The sequence below is a fragment of the Lampris incognitus genome, chromosome 19, assembly GCF_029633865.1.
Source record: "Lampris incognitus isolate fLamInc1 chromosome 19, fLamInc1.hap2, whole genome shotgun sequence".
Lineage (NCBI taxonomy): Eukaryota > Metazoa > Chordata > Actinopteri > Lampriformes > Lampridae > Lampris > Lampris incognitus.
In genome coordinates, this window is record NC_079229.1 from 33,115,457 (window position 1) to 33,133,575 (window position 18,119).

Genomic DNA, 18,119 nt, shown 5'->3' on the forward strand with positions numbered 1-18,119 from the left:
AGACCGCCACGCTACCCGGACGCCCCCCAGTTGATTGTTGCACGGACTTGAGTGCACTGAAGTCTCTGACTCCATCGTGCTGGCGCTGTACGTGACAAGAATCATGTGGATTCAGCCACGGCCATGGCTGATGATTTTTATACTTCCTCGCTAAGCTTTTTGTCCGAGTTCTGGAAATGCAGCCTATTATTGTTTAATTAGTGAACGGATTCTTCTGTCACTCGACTGTGTCTACCTAACACTCAGACTGGCCTCTCCTGGCTTTGCTCACGATTGTCAATCCCGACGTTTGTACTGCTGGCGGCTTCGGAGGCTTAGTTTTAGCTTAAGTAGCAAGCTAGTAGGGCTGGGGGGAAAAAAATCGATTCATCGATGCATTGCAATATATTTTTTCCCCAATTCAATATCGATTCAGAAAATCTCGAAATCGATATTTCCGTTGTAATGAAGCCCCCACTCCATTGGGGGCGTAGTGTGATTTGACTGAACAGCGGTTGTTTGGTCAAGTGGGGCTTCCGTACAACGCAAATGACACGTGTTAATTCAACAAAATGGCGACGGAAACGGCCCCAGTAGTAATGCTTCAACGTCGGCGCCCACAACTTTAAAATACGACGGTTGGCCACATTTTGGATTCGGATGTAAAACCGGAACAGAGTTAGTCGATAGAAGTCGTGTCGTGTTGTAAAGCTTTGCGAGTCGGTATTAAAATACCGCAACGATACGACGAACCCACGCAACCATTTGAGCCGACGCCACGCAGAGGTTTAGCAACCTGCGGCTACAGCTAACCCCTGCGGCTAAAGCTAACCCCTGCGGCTAAAGCTAACCCTGCAGCTAAAGCTAACCCCTGCGGCTAATGCTAACCCTGCGGCTAAAGCTAACCCCTGCGGCTAAAGCTAACCCTGCGGCTAAAGCTAACCCCTGCGGCTAATGCTAACCCCTGCGGCTAAAGCTACATCTGTGGATCGCAAACAGATGCAGCGAGACAAATCCCTTGTCTGCAAACTACAGTCGAGCTCTGTGCGCGCACAGAAGGTAACAGTCTGTGGCGACCTTCATCTGTAAGGACCCTACGCCCGCAGTGTCGTGGAAAACGAGGGCTTTAAGAAGATGGTACACACCAGGGGCGATTCTAAGATCAGAGCTTTAGGAGTGCTGAGCACCCAGAGTGCTGGCTGGCCAGGCAAGATAAATTTGGGGGGGTGGATCAAACCATTTTCGAAGCATGGGGGGGGGCTGTATTTTTGTTGTTAAAATATTACGTTTAAACCATATACTGGATATGGTTTTGACATTTCTTCGGCTTATTAAACATGGACATACAGTAAAAAATAAAAAATAAAGGTAACACTTTAGTATGGGGAACATATACACCATTAAGTAGGTGCGTACTTTATAAGGTGGTAGTACCACAAGAAGAGTTATTCTCCCTTACTAACACGTAATGAATATGGCCTGCTCTTACATAACAAAACACAAAAGTACAAGTGTTCATAGTGTTAAATTACTGTAAATTAAGTTTTTGTTACTTAGAATATGTTCTCCATACTAAAGTGACATCTATGTTCCCCATACTAAAGTGTTACCAAAATAAAAAATCTCTTCAATTTTAGGGGTGCTGGGGTTCAATTTAGGGGTGCTGCAGCACCCCCAAAAATGGGCTAGAAACGCCTATGTGAGGTTCTTGACAATACCCGGCCCGACAAGCTAGTGCTTCAAGGCAGAGACTTTCACTGGGTCGTATCTCTCTAAAGACTACGTAATTCTCTCAGTCGGGGTCAGCCACTTGAGAGACTGACATCCTCCTCCCTCACAAAATTAGCTAAGCTAAGTAGGGCACTCCAGACGTCCCTCTCCCCAGCAACACCTTCCTGCTCCTCCTGGGGGATCCCAAGGTGTTCCCAGGCCAGACTGGACATGTAGTCCCTCCAGCGAGTTCTGGGTCTTATCCCGGGGTCTCTTCCCAGTTGGCCGTGCCCGGTAAACCTCAAAGAAAGGCGCCCAGGAGGCATCCTGATCAGATGCCCGAACCACCTCAGCTGGCTCCTTTTGACATGGAGGAGCAGCGGCTCTACTTCAAGCTGAACTAAACGAACAATTTGATTTGAAATAATACTGAAATAATTTAGTCTCAAAATACACCGCTGTTTTTGACAGCAAGAGAGCGCACACAACTGATGTGGTCTATCACACCCCTCCTCCCCCTCCCTCTACCTGCTGATGAGTACAGCGGCAGTGAAAACAGGACAGCTAGCTAGCTTTCTGTTTCTATTGAGAGAAAAACGTTTCATCACTCGTCTAAGTGACCTCTTCAGTCTCAACTGACTGCAGGTGTCTCCACCCTTATAAACAATACAGTGGCATAACGACCAGTTTCATATGCAAATTGCCGTGACCATTAACTAGTTACAACGGCCATGTGTACTAGTCGCAGAGGATTTGGGAGTGTTTGAATGTATTAGCCATTGTTAATGCTAGCCTACTTGACTAGAAATGTTCTGCGAAATAAGAGACTGACCAGCGGTGACGGGTAACGAAGTAGTAGGGCTGCACACTATATCGACACTTTACCTTCATCGTGATGTCAACATGCGCCATGTACGTATCACTAACGACTGCTTGAACTGCGATAAATGGTATTAAGCACGTGATTTGACCGGAAATGTAAAGCGCTCTGAGTGGCTGTTGCAGCTAGAAAAGCGCTGTATAAAATGCAACTTGATTGATCGGTGCATTCACACTCCGCATACTACTAGGAGTGTGTTGACTCTGGTGCCCCCTTCTGGAAAAAAAAAAGAAGGCGGTAGTGTCACTTGGCCGATTCCGCCTCAGTAACAACAAAATATAATGTAAAAAATAAAATTCTAACATTAGTTAAACACTCTGCAAAACTGGTAAGACGTCCATTTTAAATTGAGAGTGTTACGTCATTATTTATAATATAAACTTCCAGTAGCTGCTATATTTAAATAGGCCCAGATGTTGTGTTGAAGTGACGAAGAAACTGTGTTGCCATGCAACCAAGTTGGTGGTATTTGCTCATTGTCAGTATAGCGGTTGTAGCCAGGTGCACTTTTTTCAATAACACAATGTTGCTGGAATGGAAATAATGCATTTCATCTTTTCATTTGGTGTGCACAGTCTGTGTTAGCAGCAAACCTAAAGCAGGGAGACAAAACTGTGTATGTCAATATTTTTTTATTTACCGCGAGTCATATCGTCATCACAATATTCAACAACGTTATCGCATATCGCACGTTTTCCTAATATCGTGCAGCCCTGGCACGTAGCCTATTAACTTGTGTTTTGACCTCTTAGTAGAATATTAATGCATATTAAAAAATCTGCCCACATTAACAACAGATTGTGGCCATCTCTAGACATCCCTGGGCCACCCCGGTTAAACATTTCTAGACCCGCCGCTGGGTGGCTATGCGAGGTTGTTTCACCGGGCGTATCGGGGATTCGGCAGTGCACTCTCCCTCCTGCTGGTCAGCGCATGGAGAGGCATCTTCTTCCCTCCTCCGCTCCTCGCTGGACTATCACTGTGCGTAACCTTTGCCTCCGCTTTCTCACAGCGGTCGGCTTTATTTATCCCCGGCCCTCATCCCCTCGTGGAGAACATCAGATATTCTACTATGCCGGGCCACTGGGGCGCACATCGGGGCTCTGTGATGAACACGTAATGAACGCTGTGAATTCACAACACTCTGAATTCAACTGGCACTTGAAAATGGAGCACATGTTTTTGTTGTTAATTATCCTTTATATTAGTGTGTAGAAGAAGTTATTGCCTTCTAAGCCGGTGTCTAATTTTAATGGCCTTGATGGTTTTGAAATTCAAATTCAGGAACAGATCAGTTACTGAAACACCTTTTTTAAATCTATTCAGCCAGGGAGGGTTGCCTGAGCATGAGCGCTTTTATTAAGAGAACCTGCGTCAGATCCACACAGACCCACACATTCACATGTGGGTTCAGTCCATCTGTGTCCCTCGCCGACGGTTACAGTACCACCGGTTCCACTTGGTTAACTGCTTTACTTCAACAGGACGCTGAACACCGGCATGTTTCATTTCAAGAGTTAAGTACGGCTCTAGTTGGCATGTACTGGACCGACCCCTCCCCAGCAGGGCTTTCCATGAATATTCCAATATATAACCGAACTGTAGAAAAACAGACAGGAGTCACACAACATCACTTTCATTGGTTGAAAATGAAATTTAAGGGGTCCGCGGTGGCGTAGCGGTCTAAGCATCGGCTTGGTGTCGATGCAGTTGCCCACTGGGGACTGGGGTTCGCGCCCCGGTCTCGTCAGATCCGACTATGGCTGGACTCGATGAAGCAGCAATCATTGGCAAGCTGTCTTCGGGAGGGGGGCGGAGTCGGCTTGTGTTCGTCATGTGAATGCGTCTCTGTGTGTGTCGGAAAAACTGGTTCGGCTTGGATTCGCTTTGTCACGAAAGTGGGGAGGCGCTTTCCTTCGAGACTGCCGGCCGGAGAGATGCAGTTGGCGAACGCATGCAGTACGAGGGTGGGTGTTTGAATTAAAATAGGGATCAATTGGCCACTAAATTGGGAGAAAAAAGGGAAAAATCAGAAATAAATAAATAAATAAAAAAAAGAAAATGAAATTTAGGTCAAGCTGTCAACAACAACTGTGTGGTAAAGATGGCAGAGAGGTCGCAACCCAACTCGGCTGCAGAGAGAGTGATTTTCAGTCCCAACAATCTAAAAAGCCCCGTTCGGGAAATACTTCGGATTTCGGTCAGAAAACAGAAAAGTTGTGGAACCTATGGTCTGTAAATGAAGTGTTACGGTACAGGACATTATTTGATTTGTTTATTTTGTCATGTGTTGGTATGTACATCTTTTAAAAGACGTTTACGTTGAAATAAATATACCTATACAAGTAGTTATTTCTCTCATATTGGTTTGCTCTCTCATAGACATAATGCACAAAAATATATTCGAATGGGTTCAAACCCATGTGTTTTTTTTTTAGAAGGAATAATCCAACATCATTTTTGGCCAGTTTTGACAGCCCTAGTCCCCAGGGGGGTACTCACTTGTATGAGGAGCTTGCGGTCCTCCTCGATGTTCTTGTGCGTGGTCTCCTGCTCCTGTTTCTGCTCCGTCTTCATTGGGACATTGATGTTCACCCTCAGCTTCTTACTGGATTGGGGGAGGGGGTTGACATCTCACATTATACTGACTCAGGATCTGGGACTACTTTAAAGTGGAAATCATGAGGAGTAACATGCAAACTGCAAACATTTTTAGTTACAGTCTTAAAGCAGCAGTAGACAACTTTTTTTGCTTTAACTTATTATGAAGTAAATGTTGATTGCACGGTGTAATGGCTATAGAATGACACCATCGGCATTTAGACTGGTTCCCTATAAGCCTTGCTTTCGATATGCAATTTTGTCTGCCACCGGGTACGATTTCACGGGAAAATTAAGGTTCGATTTACGACACAAAGGAAGTGCATCACTATTGCACAACCAAAATAGGAAGAAGGTAGCGCTTTCGCTTTCCCCGATAGCGGAAACGGTGGACAGTGGAACAACCAAAGTGACAGTGGGAACTCTACCTGGCAAGAGGAAAAAGAACCCCATTGACGGTGGATGGCAAGAAGGTGAAGAGGGAGAGTGACAGAAACAGAGGTAAAAACAAGAGTGAACCTCAGATGGGGGTTCACTCAATGGAGAGAGCTCCGGTGTTGTATCAAACTCTGTTTCCCCATTGAGATCTGTTTCCCCCTTGCCAGTTGAAAGCGTTTGCATGGAAACAGGTTAGGTATCGGTTACGACTAGGTTAAGCGAAGTGTTACGTTAAGCTTACGGTTAGGTTGGGGTTAAGTTACGGGAAATCAAGCATCCCGGTATTATATTGAACCCTGGCTCGGGGGAAACGGATCTCGACAGGGAAACATACAACACCAGGACTTGAGAGGGTTCCAAAATGACATTCCGTTCTTTCTCCTATATCAGCAAGCAACACAACCTGCCTACTTAATAATACAACCGGATGTTTTACTCTGCCTTTACCATAGCACTGAGAAGATCAGGGTTTCTAGTTCAGACTGGGATTCTTACGGTCGTTTCTTGCTTTGGAGCGTAGCCAGGCTGATGATAAACGTAAAGTGATCCAGTTGTCTTTGCGACAGCAGTGCAAACGGTAATACCATTGGAAATGCTAGCGGGAAAGTTGAAATGTTGTGTACTGCCGCTTTAATCAGAGTATTGATAAATGAAGATCATCATGAAATCTGGTAAGTCAGAAGTCCAGTGTCTAACTGTTTTCATCTTGGCAACTGAGGGCTTTGAGTTCCTTCATGTTTTTTGAAAGCTAAAAGAATCAGTTTATTTTTTGCATGCAGTGGGCTTCTCAGGAAGGGAATGAGGACTCACTTCTTATATCCAAGGAAGAGTTTGATCAGGGTGTCTGGTTTGAACTCCACCTCATCAACGTTGGCATTCTCATCCTCCAACACCTGAATGAACCAACGAAGTAAAGAGGCAAGGTTATACATCAGACATAAGACATAGTAAGACATATGCTACTTATGACTGGTGGAGCTCACTACAAGTTCTGAGTCCTCTGATTAGAACTGCCACAAAATAACTGTGTTAAAGTTTGAGCGAATGTAAGGATTTTTCCTGGCTGCTGTTGAAACGATAAAGAAATCGTGTGTCAGTGAGGAGACGGTGAAGCCAAGTCTTATTTTACTCACCAGTAGTTTGGACTTTAACAAGATCTGCAGGACTTGAACCAGAATGTCCTGAAGCATGAAACAAAACCCATCAGATTACAAATTAAAAGTATGCTCTATTGACAATACGATATATGCGGTTTTTCTTTCTTTTCTTTTTTTTGGGGGGGGGGGGGCTGGCTGGCTGGCGAATTTATCCTTGAATTAATGCAGACAATCAGTATGACAGTTTGTTGAAAGGTCATTTAGAGGAAAACAGCCCAGATAATCTGTTTTAATTTGGCACTAGCCATTGTTTAGTAAGATTAGGTGTCCATTTTCTCCTTAAAATGGCAGACATCTCATTTAAAAACACATCTCACGGTGCGTTGAGGACGGGACGGTGAGGCTGAGGCTTGCTTACGGTTTTGATCTGTGTGCTGTCGGTGAGCTGCTGGACTGTGTACATGTCCTCTGTGTTGTACTGCAGTAGGATGGCCATCTGGAAGGTGGAGGCCTGCAGAGTGTACCTGCAAGTTTTAAGTACACACACACACACACACACACAACAGGTTCAATACAATGCAGGCAGAGAAAATTAACTCGAGCTGGTTAGCCCAAGTCAATAAGGACAACAGCAGTTCACAGGTCAGCCGTGTGCCAGTTTCCTTCCTGCTTGTGAATTAACAAGGGCAGCGCAGCTGTTCAGCTCTTCATTGTGACAAATTACAGATCCCTAAGAGTCCAACAAGAAACTGTACACGAAGCGTTCTGATGTTTTGGCTTGAGTGTGAAACGGGGTTCCCAGAATGTTTGTCAGATGAAAAGATCAGCAATAGGACTGGTCTGAGTTACTTCATCCCACACTAGATGAGCGCTTATGCTGGAGAGACGCACCGCAGCAATCCGCTGCTCCACCCCCTCTGCCGATCCGGGGAGGGCTGCAGACTACCACATGCCTCCTCCCATACATGTGGAGTCACCAGCCACTTCTTTTCACCTGACAGTGAGGAGTTTCACCAGGGGGACGTAGCGCGTGGGGGGATAACGCTATTCCCTCTAGTTCCCCCTCCCCCCTGAACAGGTGCCCCAACCGAACAGAGGAGGCGCTAGTGCAGCGACCAGGACACATACCCACATGCGGCTTCCCACCCGCAGACACGGCCAATTTTGTCTGTAGGGACGCCCGACCAAGCCGGAGGTAACACGGGGATTCGAAGTGCTGATCCCCGTGTTGGTAGGGCAACGGAAGAGACCGCTACGCTGCCCGGACGCCCTGAAGTGTTCAGACTTTAAAAGACCATGGATTTTTTTTTTTGAAGGGAATATTCGATATTAGGGAGTTATCAGTGAGGATCAGATATTTTTGGCCAAACAGTCAGGCTAACTGGCATACCTGTTTTTGAAGCAGTTGGTGACCAGCTCTCCTTTCGACAGGTGGTAGAGCCAGGTGAGCTTGCGGCCGCTGTGTCTGCTGGCGTAGAAAGCAGTGAAGCGCTGGTAGCTTCGCTCCAGCTAAGGAGGAAAGACCCGAACCAGAGGGTGGTGAGATGCTGCTGCTGCTGCTGCTACGTGATTCAAATCTGATCCTAAACTGTCCTTCTGCTCCAACATGTCCATCTTCATTCTGTCTCTTATTGTCCATGTTCCTGTTCCCATTTGTCTCTTGTCTGTCTTTGTATCCATCTCTAGATGTCTCTGTACATTTCTCCATCTACTGGTCTTCTCCTTTTCTGTATGTCTCACCATCTAACTTTATGCATGCGTTTGTCTGTCTTTCTAGCTGTCTGACTGCAGTTCTGTCTTCTTACCTCAGAGGGCAAAGCAAAGGTACAGGATTGCTGGAAAGGCCAGGAACCAGAGCTCAACACTTGGATACTGAAGTCCACTGTAAACACGACACACACACACACACACACACACACACACACACACACACACACACACACACACACACACACACACACACACACACACACACACACACACACACACACACACACACACACACACACACAATTTCAGATTCACAAGTTCACTGCTGTTTGTGTTCATATACCTGCTGTTCAACGTGCTCGCCTGTCTCTGTTTGGATGTGTGCTAGCTGTTGTGTGGATTAGTGTTTGGAGAGAACGTCCTTGGACCAGCAGGTCACAGGGGTGTCCTTCTGCCACATCCACTTGCAGCGTCACGCGAGCCTCACTGCTTCTCTCGTTCCGACTGGTTCTGAATGAAAATGGTCAGAAAGAGTGTGTTTACTCACAGTCCAGAGGCTCGGAGTTGGTCAGGTGCTTCTTAAACTGTTCATTCAGGTCTTTGCTGACTCCAATGTCCTGAAACATGCGCTGTAGTTTGGACGTGTACTCGAAACCGCAGGCTTGCTGTGGAGGGGAGAGGAGAAATGTAAGTGATTATAAGAAACAAAAACGTGTTTAACCAGATTGACTGTAAGGGTTTTCTGGGATTCTCCCGTACATGAAGATTGTGTAAGTGCAGCACGACATGAGGTTGTGGGGGTGTGGGGTCAAGGTGCAAACAAATAGCAGCATGAGCATAATATAAATTAGAGGACCTGAAGACGTTAAATATTTTATTTATCACCCCCCCCCCCCATCTCTTGCCCTATGAGCTTTAAGATGCCATTTTTCCTCTCACCAAGCCACTACAGATGAGAATAATTTCACCAAACTGTCTGGTTAAATAAAGACAAGATTAAAGGAAAGAGAAAAAAAGTATTTTTTTTATTCGGCAACTTCAAAAACAATATAATTTAAGGCCATAAAATCCCGTCTCAGGAATCCCTCCTTCTATCATTTGTTCCATACATTTTCCCCATTTTTTACCCTGATAACATTTTTTCCTGTGGAGATTTTCTCCTTCTGAACTGAAAGTCTAAAATAGAGGATGTTATTGTCATCTAGTCCATCGCCCTGTGTCGCTGTGATTTAGGGCTACACAAATAAACTGCTGTGTGCCAACTTCCCCTATTTCTAAAAACTAGTTCCTGCTTTTTGTGCGCCACACATAAAATAACCATCGTTCTCTCATTCCTTTACTCATTTGCCAATTTAGATCGTCGTTGGTGGGCAGATTCTTACTTCTAGCTGATGTTTCCGTACTTCTGAAAATCCAGCTTATTTTTTATAAGTGAAGCGTCTCACATATGTGCAATCTCACAACAGAAACCTTGAACTTGACAGGTCGAACACCATGTAACAAAAGTTAATATTCTGCCATGGTGACTATTTTCCTCTGTCTGTGTGTGTGTGTGTGTGTGTGTGTGTGGGTGTGTGTACAGACCTTAAGTTTTGAGATCATGCTGGCCTCTGCATCGTCACTGGCACTGTTTTGGTGGACCAGACGCTTAGCCAACATCTTAGCGTAGAACTTCTGGAACACATCCTTGTCCTCGATGTACTTAAACACAACCATCTGAGAGAGGACAGACACACAATGGTACACACGTAAAACACCAAACAAAAACAACCAGACAAAAGACCCTACTTCACTACTGAAGTGGAATAGTCATGTTGCCAGGCGATGTCAGACTGTGCACGCTGGAATGAATCTACTGTCTCATTGTATGAATACCAGCAATATGACCTACCAATGGCAAGGTGACTGCGCCCGCCATAAGAAAGTTACCTGGTCCTGGGGACATCAACATGATCTCACAGGAAAAACATGCAGTTTCATTGACAATGGCAATTTTGTGCCATGAGAAACCCAGAAAGAACAGACAACATTGGTTGACAATTCTCCAAAGTGAACTTGAGGTCCAGTAATATCTCCAGTTATTGTTGATGCAACAGCCTGCAAACAGTTATCTTTCACCAGCACATGACTTTCACCGATTCACGGCAGCTATATGAACACAAACACATCAGAGAATCTTACCACTTGGTTAAGGGTGTCTTCCAGTTCTGCCTCCTCTGGGTTTTTGGAGCTGAAGAATGCACACACAGACACATTGGATATAAGCACAACATGGCTGTATTACAGTTGAGGACGCCCGATCTAGAAATGGCGCCTGTTCATTCCTATGAGAATTGCTCGCCTGGCTTCCGGGTTACCCATGGCTTAAAAATATACAATACAAAGAGCAATAATTGACCATGATTATAGCTGCAGGTGTCCTGTCAACAGTTTTACAGGCGTCTCTTTTACAATGGTGGTCTATTGGGAAAATGCTTTTTGGGCCGCAGGGGATTTTTCACTGCAATACCGCGAGTGACCACTGGAGAAAAAAAACTGGCTGCAAGGCTGAGCGGCGGTGCCGTATCCAGTTCTACTCTAATACATCCATGAAACACACTGAACACACACACACACACACACACATTGCAAACTAACATTTCATAAACATGCCTCCCATCCAATACCTCAAATACAGATTCATTCACGTTTGTATTGTGAAACACTACACACTCACATACAAACACAAACACACCTTTTCTTAAGCAGAGAATCACAGTATCTGGCCAGCAGCTCAGGTGATTTGCTGGAAGACTGGGCCATCTTGGTGACGGCGTTGTTGTTGATGAAACGCCCGCACGCCTGTGGAGAGACAGTCGGGTCCAGCATCAGTCACTCTCCTTCATGACAGTGACTACCTTTGACCCAGTCAGCCATCTGTCAGACGCCACCCAAAGTTCAGCCCTCTGAACTCATGTCGGTAGTGGATGACAGATAGTGATGCGGTTCAAACATGGCCAATGTGACTAGAATGTCAAAAAAAATCAACTGGCAAATAAATTCAATTCTTATTCTGATTCCCGAGAGACAAACAGAAACTAATTTTTCATATGGTCATGCAGCAATTCCCGAGACTGACCTTGTCCAGAGCCGCCACGAAGCCAGCATCATTGTTGAAGGCCGACATCACCAAGGCGTTGTACTTCTTGTGCACGTCCAGGGTGGTTTGGACATAGACCTTAGGGTCCTGGGGGGGGGGGGGGGGTATTTGATTGTACAGCATTTCACCACAGGGTTCATCAATACCTCATCTAATATCAGTCACTTTCTTGTGTTTGGGGATTTAAAACCTTTTTTTCTCAGCGATACTAGACACATTCAGGTTATAATTTCTGGACTGTACTGAAAGAATGTGGTCAATGTTCTCAATAATTCTATGAACAGTGATATCTGTATGACTGTAACTAGGTCATGTCAACTCAAACATGAAGATTATTGCTCACAACAGTATCACTGAGTGAAATAATGTCGGGGTATGAAAATTACACTATACACAATTGTGTGTATTGAGACTGATCGTTTTCACACTTCTGTCTTTTTTTGTCTACTTCCCAAACTTTTTTAAAGCATGGAGAACTATTAAATTGCTGTGTCATATTTTCTTCTGACCTACACAGATCTCTACATGAATGCCAGCTGGTCAGCAGGCATTTGACCAGTGTATGAGGGAGACAATCCGGGCCAGAATGTAAGACCACCGACAAGAATAACAAAAAATGGCCGGCATGAAGTTCTAAATGAAAACTGTCGCTACAAGACCAAAGTTACGGCTTTTACAGAAGCTTTGATTTGGCGGCGGTAACGGCATTCCTACATTGAGAGCGGCCTCTCCACACTTCTCGATGGCAGCCAGGCCCTGGTTGTGGATGTGAGTCTCTAGAAGCTTCTTCAGCTCGCCCAGGCCATCTGTGATCCGCGACACCAGGTTGTACATCCGCCCCAGGTCTGACAAGAAGCAGAAAGAGGATCATGACAGGGTTATCAGAATGTTATGATCATGTTATGGATCTGGTGTCACACGACATGTTCCCACACACTGTCAAGTCAAGTCAATATTGAGAAAACATCTGAAATGTAGCAACAAAACAAACAAACAAAAAGAGAGAAACTACATTAATATCAGCAGTGTTTTCCTCAGCTGGGCTTTAAGCTTTCTGAGGGATATTTAGTCAGGAAGCACAGATGCATCTCCATCAGGACTTACTGCATGACTCCTCAAGGAATTGTGGGCATCAAAACTTTTGTTTTTTGCAACATATAATAAATTTTAATAAAAAAATTACTATTTCCACTTAGTTCCTCTAATTTAATAAATCTTCTATAACCAGTTGGCTACCTTGTCATTATGTGGTGCTAATTATAATAGACATCATAATAGACATTATAATATTACAATTATAATAGACATCAAACATCCCATGGGATAAATTCACAAATGACATCATGCCAAACACAAATATTCTGAATTATTCATAGCAAGGACAAAATGTATTCAGCTGTTAAACTTGATATAAGATGGATATCAAATGTCATGCTATCTTTACTATGGTTATGTTACACAGTAATTACAGTACAATTACATCATCGTACACGTGCATCGCTCAATTTTAACATAATGAACGTACTCACAGTATGTAAAAACATCTAAAATTCCAAGATACACACACACACACACAAACATGGGTCTAGACCTACCTTCATTCTTATCGGCATCCAGAAGGTTCTGGAACTCGGTATGGAAGATCTCCAGATGTTTCTCTATGAGGACTTGCTCACATTTCCTGGCCAGCTCGTCCTGGGTGGACTCATGGAGGTACACCTGGACGCGCCTCTGCTCCTCCAGCAGACGAGCCTCTGCCTACACACACACACACACACACACACACACACAGGAAAACACATTTATTACCCTGACCAACATCGAAACATACACACATAAGATCATGTATGTGTCCCATTCATATGGAGCCCGAGCGGTCATGTCAATTTTTTTGTACTACGAGCAAATGATGTACGACAAGACGAGCGAACGATTCATTACAACAAGCGAACGTTGTACTACAAGGTAATAACAAGGTAACAATAACAAGGTAATAAAATGTAACACAGACAGCTCTGAAAGAATCATAAAATGTTATATAGGAGTATCATTGCATGATTCATTACTCTGGTTAGATTGCACTGTTTTAGCTAGTAAGAGCAACATGCCAGTGTAGAGGACTGGAAAACATTGGGTTATAAAAACCGACACCCCTCTATTATATATATATATATATATATATATATATATATATATATATGTGTGTGTGTGTATGTATTACAATGCTCGTTTTACTACAACATTTCGCTCATACTAAAACGAGCAAACGAACTACAAAAAAAAAAAAATTGACATAACTACTCAGGGGCTCCGTACATTCAGACAAGATGGCTGTTAAAATTCTGCAGAAAACCGAAACCAAAGGGGGTGGTGTAATCTCACCATACCCGAGGTCGGTAACCAATCCATTTATCTTATCTTTATCTAAACATCGTTTTCACAAGAGTGTCAGAGAGGAGCAACTTCGAAACAGTTACAGACATAAAACAAAATTAGATAAGTGCAAACAATAAAATTACAGAAACAATTGTTATACAAGCTGTAGCTTTTGCTAAAAATGTTTGTTTTAATAAATATATAATAAATATTTAATAAATGTTGTGTTGTCCAATAAAGAAACTGATCTCTTCACTTTATTTCTTTTATCGTCAACCGAATCACCTCAAACATGCCGTCAGTTCTCTCGTATCTAGCGCCCTCTCTCTCCCGTAGTCTCGTGGTATTTTAACTGTACTACATTTTCCACTTCCGGTGTGGGAAGATGGCTGTGCGAATTCCCGTTCGCAGCGGCCTCACCTAGTACCGGTGTGGGAAGATGGCGGTGCGAATCCACATTCGTGGTGGCCTCACTCAGTACCGTCAATGCTGGGTCTTTGTCCACATCTGAGTCTAAATTTTTTGTCTTTGTTTGTTGGCTGTGAGAGCTTGGTCTGCTGTGCTGTGGGCCCAGGGACCGCGGCTTTTCCCGGAGCTGCACCCGAAGAGGTAACACCGAGGGGCAGGCTAAGCTAAATGCTAGCCCATGCAGACCAGCACTTCCAATAACACTGAGGGCAGTCTGGCGGCGGCCTCACCTGGCGTTAACTGCGGTGTTTTTGATGTCGCCGTGTGGAGTGCGGGGAGGTGTGTCAGGGGTGTCTGGTTGGGAGAGCTGGTGCTGGATCGGCTGGGAGGGCTTGGTCTGCTTCGTCCGGTTGCCACAGAGACCACGGCCCCTGCCTGGAGCTGCGCCCGAAGAGGAAGCACGGAGGGTGGTCTGACAGGACGCATAATCGGGGCAGGCTAGGCTAACTGCTAGCCCACGCAGACCGGCGGTTCCGACAGTCACCCTGGCTGGCGTTTGTTGGACAGTGATTCATTTATTTATTTTGGATATATGTGTTAGTTTGAATATGTGTGTTCTTGTGGTTCTTAAATGTGTCTTCGTCTGTATGTTGTACTGCTGTGGGCTTTCACTTCATGTGCAGAGGTGAAATGACAAATAAAAGTGTTCCTGATTCCTGATTTTCCTCCCTTTGTGGATTTCAAAACATCTCTTCAAAGTTACACTTCTGTTCCAACACAGCAGGAACAACACTTTAAGCTTCAGTCTTCAAATGAAACATAAAAATATTTCTTTTCCAATGTCTGTGACGACATTTTACTTTCACATAATCACGTCCTTGAAGCGGGTGGGTTTCCTAACAACCCTCCCTGATCTGGTGGCTATTTGCCCTGGTGGCTGAGGTTCTGGTACAGTGACAGTCTTTACAATCATAAAAAGGGCAGCGCAGAGGGCAAATAATTTGGAAACAACATCAGCGGGCAGATGTGTCCAACGCTGGATTTTTCCAAACATTTGAAACCACAGAACGACCAACTCCCAGAGACTTGGAACACTCCATGGAGCCCCAAACGGATAGAGCCACAAACCAAAAAAGCCCTCTTCCCACTCCACACATGCATTTGGGTCGGACGGTAAAAAGAAGTACTGGCACATAAACAGTAATACAAGCAACCATGCTAGTATGTCTTGAGCCATTTTGGGTATATACCCATAAGTAGATGACCCACTTTCTGCAGATTTTTGTTATTCAGTCAGTTTTATTTAGCCCCTGTATTGTGTTTAGTGCGTCAGTTGTGGTAGGTGTAAGTGGGTAGGTGGCTGAATTTCACCCCCGCCTTACCTTCTTCATGTACTCGGTGACAGGGTTCTGCTGGAGGAACTCTGTGCTCTCCCGTGTGTAAAAACGTTCTGTGTCGGTGAGGAACTGGCATTCAAAGTACTCCTTGTACACGGACAGCGTGGGGCCCTTGGCGAAGGCGTCCTCCTCGTTCAGACCCAGCTCAACTGGGAGGGAAGATGTACCATAAGAGAGAACACGGTCAGATGTCATACCATGCTCTAACAGGAATGAAAATTAGCCTCTCTAGTGTTTATGCATTCGTGATTCAACTCAATAGCAAGTTTGGTTCATTTAGGAAGACATCTTACGAAAAGGACTTCAACACTGCAGATAAAGATGATAGCCCCCCCCCCCATGACAATCAAGTATTTTTGCAAACAACCAACCATGACAAGAACAACAGGATAAACCACACTTCTTCAGAGTTCTTTAAATAATGCCATTCTAAATTAAGTGAAATTGTCCAACACTGACTGCGGTTATCATCTGATTATAAATAATGGAAATGTGAAAGGGGATTAAACATCATTAAGACACCCCGTTTCAGGATAATTTAAAAAAGCCAGCAGTGCATCAGGGGACACTTGTGGTGTGCTTTTCCACTGTCATTTTATATCTGCTTTCATGTCTTTAGGTCTCTATGAAGCACTTTGTGAGGCACCTGCTTGTTAAGAGCATTTAATGAACCATTTGACTTAACCTGAAATTATATAGGGTTCATATCAAAAACTAAATGAAATAATTAGTTAATAAATAAAAATGGCATCTGTGTTCAATGATGAGACAAGTGTGGCTGGTATTGTTAATAAAGTGACTACATACCGTATGACTGGACCACACCACTGATGAGCCGGGTGTTGATGGTCTCGCCATTTCTCTCTCTCTCTATTAGCTTCAGCACAGCATTTGTTACCTGGAGAGAGAGTGAGAGAGCAAGATGATGAGATTAGTTTTATATCTGTGGCAATAAAACTTTGATAAAGCAGAAGGAAGGTAAGAAACAGATGAGATAAATTCTTTATCTCACCTCAAAACAAAACAAGCGCAAACCACAAAGTACATCACGTAAAATAAGTAGGAGAGGGTATAACTATACAAAATACATGAAATTCAACTCAGGAAAATACGAACTTCTTTGACATGATATCCAGCAGGGAATTACACCATCAGGCAAAAACATTGCATGGACTGGCTTTTTTTTCAATGTATTTTGACAGTAAACCCTTTCCTTTTCAGATGCCATCCTTTGAAATTCAGTTTTCTTGTCATTTTTGTGTTTTGAAATGGTTTTAGTCACTTCTAGAGCTTCTCCCACTATGCAATTTTTCAATGAATGAGCTCAACCGACCATGGTGAATGAACTGACGGAGGGTGTACATGTCGGTGAGATGAGCAACACCCACCTGTTTGTTGAGGGGTCTGAATAAACATTCCCTCCAGGTCACCAGCGCCAACTGGGAGTAGAGAGAGGGGCAGGGAGAGAGAGAGTGGGCAGAGAGAGAGCGAGAGAGAGTGGGCAGAGAGAGAGAGAGAGAGAGAGAGTGGGCAGAGAGAGAGGGCGGGGGGGCAGAATGAGTGAGAGAGAGAGAGGCAGGGATAGACAGCGAGAGTGAGAGAGAGGAGGGAGAGAGAGGGGCAGGATGAGAAAGGGAGAGGAGGGGCAGGAAGAGAGAGGAGAAGGGAGAAAGAGAGCGGAGGTACAGAATATGAAGGTTAAACAAAAGATCATGAGACCAAGTAAACCATATGTTGAGGTTTAAAGAGATACCTTCATGCTGTTTCTGAGCATCACATTTTTAACATGGGTGGTTTGAATTACAACCGAAAGGTAGGTGTGGTTTTATGATTTCATAGCTATTGGCTACTGAAATCCAGGGTGGTCGTGTGGGTGTGGCTGGGTGGGCTAAACATTGGGGCTTTGCCGCTTGCTGTAGAAAAATGAGAAATTCACTGGTGACAGCCCCCTTCCTGCTCTGTCGTCACGTCACCAAAAAAAGAAAAAAAAAGAAAAGGCGAGCGACGAGACCACCGACAGCAGCTTTGAGGTTGAGGATGTGGAAGATGATTCCTCTTTCTCAGTGGAAGTTGACTACTCGCCTCACGAATATGTTGCTCAGCCAATACAGCCGTATTCCTTCGAGCCAAAAGGGGCGTCTCCACTTTTATAGCGTCCCGCTACAGACACGCCCTCTATGCTAATGGTAACCCATGACGCGGAAAGTTACCACATTTTCGCCAACCAGAAATCAGTTATCTCTCGTCCGGTCATAAATGTGATTTTAGGGCTACCGTTTGTGTCATCGATCACATCCACACTCCTTACGTCGATTAACAACGGGGAAAGTCGGATTTTGATGCCAGTACCTCTGTAAGGATGGGTGGCCTATCGAGAATCTCGC

General features: G+C 44.5%; 1 protein-coding gene across 2 annotated transcripts in view; it reads right to left on the reverse strand.

Annotated features, from left to right (window-relative positions):
• Positions 1–18,119, reverse strand: part of LOC130129794 (cullin-1) — a 56,558-nt gene that overhangs the window by 2,927 nt on the left and 35,512 nt on the right. The window contains exons 5-20 of one of the 2 annotated variants that reach the window (XM_056299445.1): positions 17,124–17,174; positions 16,543–16,633; positions 15,721–15,884; positions 13,150–13,312; positions 12,269–12,399; positions 11,534–11,641; positions 11,150–11,256; positions 10,597–10,645; positions 10,000–10,131; positions 8,963–9,080; positions 8,511–8,587; positions 8,096–8,214; positions 7,124–7,229; positions 6,742–6,789; positions 6,419–6,501; positions 5,072–5,177 (exon numbers count right to left, since the gene is read on the reverse strand). In XM_056299445.1, the coding sequence (XP_056155420.1) occupies positions 5,072–5,177; positions 6,419–6,501; positions 6,742–6,789; positions 7,124–7,229; positions 8,096–8,214; positions 8,511–8,587; positions 8,963–9,080; positions 10,000–10,131; positions 10,597–10,645; positions 11,150–11,256; positions 11,534–11,641; positions 12,269–12,399; positions 13,150–13,312; positions 15,721–15,884; positions 16,543–16,633; positions 17,124–17,174 (1,653 nt within the window). Of the gene's footprint in view, positions 1–5,071; positions 5,235–6,418; positions 6,502–6,741; positions 6,790–7,123; positions 7,230–8,095; positions 8,215–8,510; positions 8,588–8,962; positions 9,081–9,999; positions 10,132–10,596; positions 10,646–11,149; positions 11,257–11,533; positions 11,642–12,268; positions 12,400–13,149; positions 13,313–15,720; positions 15,885–16,542; positions 16,634–17,123; positions 17,175–18,119 lie in introns of those variants that run through there. The other variant, XM_056299446.1, reaches the window with a different exon arrangement.